Consider the following 6,731-nt stretch of genomic DNA (forward strand, 5'->3'; position numbering starts at 1 on the left):
GCTATTTTTGCATACCATAATTGCCCCTCGAAGCGTATCAACGCATCACATTTCTCTCTCTAAAAATCACTTTCTTAACTCTACTTATCACAGCTAACTTGCAATTAGGCGGCGCTGCTCGCCTTTTTCCTCCAAATAACCCAAATCTAACAAATTGTATGCCGCGTGACAGCCTAATCTGGCGGTGACCACACCGCAGCTCTTCCCATACGCCAACGCACACGTGTTCTTTGATTTGGAGCATCGGAGATCCTCGCGCGCCGCCTCCGTTAAGCGCCACGTCAGCTCCCGCACGTGCCGCTCGCCGTAACGGTACCTTTCCTGCTCCGCCACGTGGTTTCTTTCTAACCGTCGGATGCCGGTTTCCGATGATCCGATCGAGAATGAGAGAGAGATTCAGGGGCAAAATTGGCAAAAGAACTATTAAATGCGATCCGACTTTGGCCACCAAACCTCGTCGGACGGCCATAAAGTTGCGAGTAAAGAGGGGGAGTTCGTACGGAAAGCTCGACAGCGACGGCCCCTTTCTAATCTCCGTATTTGCACCTCTACCTTTTCAATTTCCCTTATTTACAATTTCCTCCTTTTCCGAGGTCTAAAATGAGAAATAAATTATACGAGGGGCAGATATCTAATTTGGTATGTGTGAGGGGGGTTAAAGGATCTGCATGAGAGAGGGAGGTAGGAATTGACGTCGACCGTCTTCTATTCCCATTCCCAGTCTCTGTCAACTCATTCCCACGACTGAAAAATGTCACAAATTTCACCAAAAATAAATTTTTTATTTGAAGATTTTACAGAAATAGCAATTAATAAAAAATATGTAATTTTTAATATTTTATATATAGCAATATTGCATGTGATGAAATATGAAGAAATAGTGAGAAATAAATATTTCATTTTTAGATAATTAATAAATTATTGGTTTCAATTTAATTCCAAATAGGGAATTACAGAGGAAGAGGAATGAACGAATCTTAATAAAAAGTAACGGCTAAGATCTCAATAATTATATAAAAGTGTTATAATTGCATATATTTATTTTTGAATAATTAGCATGAAATGATAGGGTTGAGATTTGAAGTTTGAAGAAGTAAAATAATTTATTTTAAAATTGAGAGAATAAAATTTATGAATGAAATTATTACGATATATTTCATTAAAAGGGATGTCATATCGAATATAAGGAATTAATGATTAGACATTATATTTTCATTATCTTATCATTATATATGATATCATATAAATTAAGGTCAAAATAAAACTTTATTGAAATTTTTCGATTCAATTTTGAATTTATGCATAAAAAGATGAGAGTTAGTTCATATTTTCTTTATGTATTATAAGAGCTTGTTGAATATAATATTATTCGTAGGTGACACTTTTGCCTCACTCATAAGAATATTTATAAAATATGTGTCTGTGTGATGAGAGAGAGATAGAGAGGGAGAGAGAAAAGCTTTGTTATATTTTCATTGCTTGAAAGTGAAAGCCTTGAGATAGATTTTATGGTTGAATCTATATGATTTGAGGCTTCAAAAATTCTATTCTTAGTCAACCGTCATGACTAAGTTAAATAATGATAATCTTATATGATTGTACGTCGCAGGGATTATTACGTGCGGAGTTAGGACATAGAGAACTGCTCGGTTTTGTGACTGTGAATAGTAAAAGCGTAGATGAATACTAACTGCGCTTTTAATATTCTCGATCATAAAACTGAATGATTATATGTGTCTAAAACTCTGCATGTAATAATCCTCTTGATTGTAGTTGATTATAGTGATTGCTTTGATTGTGTAATCTATTATAACCACATAATTTAGATATTGAGTTATATAGTACCAATTTATCATAGCCAATTGATTTGTACCCAAAGTTGACCTGAATGAGGTTTAAGTATATAAAAGTAGATCTAACTTATAACTTTTAAACATTTATTCGCCCGACTCAAATTGACTAATTTGACCATATTTGAATATTTTCTCATATTTCTACCTAAGTATGCAAGTAAGTACAATATGAATGACTTGGTTTCATATATAACTCTTCTATCGTCCAACAAATATGAAGATCACCGAATATTTTTATTCAAAATTGACTCATTTATGATTAAGCAAAGCAAAATCATAAAAAACATCTACAATTTTTCATTTATTAATGTCATCAATTGCATGAAAAAAATTATATATATATTTTTTAAAAATTTTGAAGTAAAATTTGCTAAGAAAAACATACATATATATTCTATATTATATTGGGAATTGTCCCAAAGAGGTACGCTCATGGAGTTCATGGCTGGTTATCAATGGAGCCATTTCGAACAATTAAGAACATAATGGATTAATAGCCATCTCTCCAAGAAGATAAATACAAGAATCATAACTCACAAGTCGTCCATATTTTCACTATATGTTATCATAAACCAGCCATTAGGTAGATTCATCCACTCACAGCAAGCTAGATCCCAAAGCCTTTAGAAACTTTAATGGAGGAGGTGACCCAACTCAGCAACTGAGCTCACCGAGCCCCACAGGGCACAGACTAGAGAGAGAAACGGACCATAGGATTTAAAAGTCCCGGGCTTTAAATCGCGTCGGTTACCATTACCTCCCTCTCATTACTCCTCTCCCTCTCTCTTCAGAGAACAAGGAAGCAGAGCAAAGCTCGGCGAGGAGAGAGAAAGAGAGTTGGGAAGGAGAGTGAGGAAATAAATTCATAGCAGACCCGGAAATTAATCGGTGCATAATAAGGGGGGATGTTGGGAAGAATCGGCCTGGATTGCCGCCGATCTTTGCGACTCGGCCGCGGCGATTTCCATTTCTGGGAGGAGCCACGGCCTAAGTTTGAGGAGAAGAGTGAGCGAGGAGGAGGAGAAGGGAGTGTCAAGATAGAGAACGCGTTTTCAAACGCTTTCCTCCTTCGTTGAACGCAAAGTTCTTCTATGCACTGGCTCCATGAAGATTCAGTGGCGACGTGGCTATAAGAGGAAAGCGGAAAGGCTTCGGTAGAGAAAGAGAAAGAGAGTGTGGGCAGAGCTCTGCGTTTTTTAGAGCAAAAAAAAGGTGCGATTTTTGCCGCGGGAGAAGAAGAGCAGGATGGATTCCGGCGACGAGCAGGATGTGACGGAGTCGAAGGGGAAGAAGAAGAGATATCATAGGCATACGCCGCGCCAGATTCAGGAGCTTGAAGCGTATACATTCTCTTCTCCTCCTTCATATCCTCCCCTCTGTTTTTCTGATAAAAATCCCAATTTTCATTATTATTATTTTTTGGATAGGATGTTTAAGATAAACCCTCATCCGGATGAGAAGCAGAGGATGCAGTTGAGTCGGGATTTGGGGCTCGAGCCACGGCAGATCAAATTTTGGTTCCAGAATCGCAGGACGCAGATGAAGGCAACATATAAATTTTTTTTTTCTTTCTTTCTTTCTTCCTCAGTTTTGTTAAAAAAGATTGGTTTTTTTATGGCAAAAAGTTGTTTCCATTGGTTCAGACTCAACATGAAAGGGCTGATAATTGTGCTCTACGTTCGGAGAACGACAAGATCCGGTGCGAGAACATCGCCATGAGAGAGGCGCTGAAGAACGCAATCTGCCCAACATGCGGCAGCTCTCAAGAATCTGAGGATTCTTACTTTGATGAGCAGAAACTGCGAATGGAGAACGCCAGGTTAAAAGAGGAGGTGATATCTTTTTCTTTTATAAATTAATTGGCTTTCTCATAATTTGAAGTTTTTACTTCTACAATCTACATTCTATAAACATCAGAATCATCTCTCATCTTCTTCTTATTAATGTTAGAATTGCATTTTCTTGTGAATTAAAGTGCGTGCAACTGCCTGGTTTTTATGACTCTGCCAAACTTTCAATCTGTTCAGGCTGCAATTTATGATTATAGTTAGGTTATATTGAGTAAGTAATGTGCACCTAATCATTACATGCAGCCTTCGAAATGGTACATTTAATGCTCTGCTTTGATCATTTTGAAGCTTATTCAAATTTTACTAGTCTGGATTTATATTCAATGGATGGTTATAAGGTTTTTGTTTCAGAAAAAGAAAAAGAAAAAAAATCAAATACTTATAGTAAATGATAGTTCTTATATGGAGGATGGTTTTAGTTTTGATTGTTCTAATACTTTAACTATTGTTTCTTAATCTTTCTGTCACCTGTTGTTTCTCATTTCAGCTTGATAGGGTCTCAACAATTACATCGAAGTATCTAGGAAGGCCTATCACACAGCTTCCTCCAATTCAACCTTTATCAGTTTCATCGCTTGATCTCACTGTTGGTGGCTATGGGAATCCTGGGTTTGCCCCGTCGCTTGACATTGATCAGCTTGGTGTTGGTCCTCCGACAATGGCATTCCCGTTCCTCACAATTTCGGAGATTGAAAGGCCAATGATGGTGGAGCTTGCAACCCGATCGATGGAGGAGCTGATAAGGCTTGCACAGACTGATGAACCTCTTTGGACCAGAATTGGAACTAATGGAAGGCAAATTCTTAATCTTGAAACCTATGAAAGGATTTTCCCCAAACCGGTACAACAATTTCGATCGCCCGATACTCGGGTTGAGAGTTCAAGAGACTCTGGAGATGTAATGATGAATTCCTTAGCATTAGTCGACATGTTTATGGACCCAGTGAGTTATCTTAGACAGGTTTTAGTGTTTTCCCGTCACCATTTTCAAAATATAGAGTTCTGATCAACTTCTATGTTGCAGGGCAAATGGATGGAGCTATTTCCCTCAATAGTTTCAAATGCAAGAACAATTGAAGTCCTTATGCATGGAATGGATGGAAGTAGGAGTGGAGCCTTAGTTTTGGTGATTACAAAGAACCTAAATAGTCATATATTTCTTCTCCTTTTAATTTTTTCCATGCATTCTATTGGGGATATCTAATTCATGAGGTTGCAGATGTATGGTGAATTTCTAGGTCTATCACCCGTCGTTCCCTTGCGCGAATTTTTCTTCCTCAGATACTGTCAACAGCTTGAGCAAGATTTGTGGGTAATTTCAGATATCTCCATTCTCTACCCAAAAGAAAACCAGTTTTCTTCTTCCACAAAATGTAGACTTCCCTCTGGTTGTTTGATTCAAGACATGCCAAATGGATACTCTAAGGTAATTACTAAAGTCATGAATGTATATATATTTCTTTTTTAATGGCTTCTCTAACTGTTTAAACCAATAGGTAGTGTGGGTTGAACACATGGAGATTGAAGAGAAGAATCCAATCCACCAGCTCTACCATGATCTAGTTGATAGTGGGATAGCTTTTGGAGCTCAGAGATGGATTGCAACTTTGCAAAGAATGTGTGAGAGGATAGCTTGTCTAATGGTGACTGGTAACTCTCCTAGGGACCTTGGAGGAGGTATATATAATTGTTGATCAATTGGTAATATGAGGAAAGCCATTAGCTCTGCAAGTTGATTTCCTTCATTTATATGGTTTATTTACAGTTATTCCAACAGCTGAGGGAAAGAGGAGCATGATGAGGCTTTCTCAGAGAATGGTGAGCAACTTCTGCTCCACTCTAGGCTCATCAAATGGCCATCGCTGGACTGCACCAGCTGGGCTCAATGATGTCGGCATCCGGGTTACTGTTCATAAGTGCTCTGATTCTGGCCAACCAAATGGTGTCTTTCTTACTGCTGCAACCTCCATATGGTTGCCATTCTCCCCTCAAGCAGTCTTCAGCTTCTTCAGAGACGAGCGATCCCGTGTTCAGGTTCCCTTGCAGAACTCACAACTTTTATTTCCTAACGGTCTTCTAAATTCAAACTTTCATGAGTTTTTTTTTTTAATTTGAAGTGGGATGTTCTATCAAACGGCAAAGCAGTTCAGGAGGTAACTCGGATTGCAAATGGTCAACACCCAGGAAATTGCATCTCCCTCCTTCGAGTAATCATCTAAAACATGTTCAAAATACATTCATTTTACACAAATTTATACTAACTCCACAAGTATTGCATCCCCTTCCTGTTTATTTTTTTAAATCAAACAGGCAGCAATGAATCCCTCCAATCCGAATGAAGGGAATATGCTGATCCTCCAGGAGAGCTGCACAGACCCTTCAGGTTCATTAGTAGTGTATGCTTCGATCGACCTGGCGTCGATTAACATAGCCATGAGCGGCGAAGACACATCGTACATACCTCTCCTTCCATCAGGATTCACAGTGCTTCCCGACGGCCGGCCAGGAACCGGAAGTAATGCATCTTCAAGCTCAAATCCCATGGGAGGATCCTCAGGCTCGGTGCTCACCGTCGCATTTCAGATCATGGTGAGCAGCTTGCCATCAGCAAAGCTTAATCTCGAGTCAGTTGCTACTGTAAACAACATCATCGGTGCCACAGTGCAGCAAATAAAGGCTGCTTTGAGCTCACCCGGCGCCTGAGAAGAAACATGGCAGAGCAGAGGGTGCAAAGCTAGCTTGTTTAAGTCAGGTAAAAAGAAGTAGATTGATCGCTAGTTCTGCAACTGTTCAGCTCTGCAATGGGTATACATTTTTTTTTTCTTTTTTTCTTTTTTGATGTGCATATAGGCATGTATGTAGTCCCCTGCTGAGATTGTTCTGATAGGATTTAGCACTTAGATTTTCTTTGCTGTTCAGATTTACATTCCTTTTGAGCTTCAAAAATTGTAGTCAACTGAAGATGAAATCTCTCATTGATCCTGAGTTCCTGACTGACATCCTGTAGTTTCTATATTGTTTTTTGAAT

General features: G+C 38.8%; 1 protein-coding gene across 1 annotated transcript; it reads left to right on the plus strand.

Moving 5' to 3' along the window:
• Window positions 1-2,651: 2,651 nt before the first annotated feature.
• LOC110101000 (homeobox-leucine zipper protein ROC8) lies at window positions 2,652-6,731 on the plus strand. Its single transcript, XM_020828735.2, has 10 exons — window positions 2,652-3,193; window positions 3,281-3,398; window positions 3,497-3,685; window positions 4,191-4,646; window positions 4,728-4,829; window positions 4,923-5,129; window positions 5,200-5,380; window positions 5,469-5,737; window positions 5,821-5,910; window positions 6,014-6,731. Exons 1-10 carry the CDS (start codon window positions 3,099-3,101, stop codon window positions 6,404-6,406), a joined length of 2,100 nt encoding a protein of 699 aa, XP_020684394.1. The 5' UTR covers window positions 2,652-3,098; the 3' UTR covers window positions 6,407-6,731.

The sequence above is a fragment of the Dendrobium catenatum genome, unplaced genomic scaffold (assembly GCF_001605985.2).
Source record: "Dendrobium catenatum unplaced genomic scaffold, ASM160598v2 fragScaff_scaffold_989, whole genome shotgun sequence".
Classification (NCBI taxonomy): domain Eukaryota; kingdom Viridiplantae; phylum Streptophyta; class Magnoliopsida; order Asparagales; family Orchidaceae; genus Dendrobium; species Dendrobium catenatum.

Coding starts and splice junctions, on each gene's coding strand:
- LOC110101000 (XM_020828735.2), top strand. CDS start 3,099: ATGGATTCCGGCGACGAGCAGGATGTGACGGAGTCGAAGGGGAAGAAG. Junction 5,381..5,468: donor TCCTAGGGACCTTGGAGGAG/GTATATATAATT, acceptor GTTTATTTACAG/TTATTCCAACAGCTGAGGGA. Junction 5,911..6,013: donor ATTGCATCTCCCTCCTTCGA/GTAATCATCTAA, acceptor TAAATCAAACAG/GCAGCAATGAATCCCTCCAA.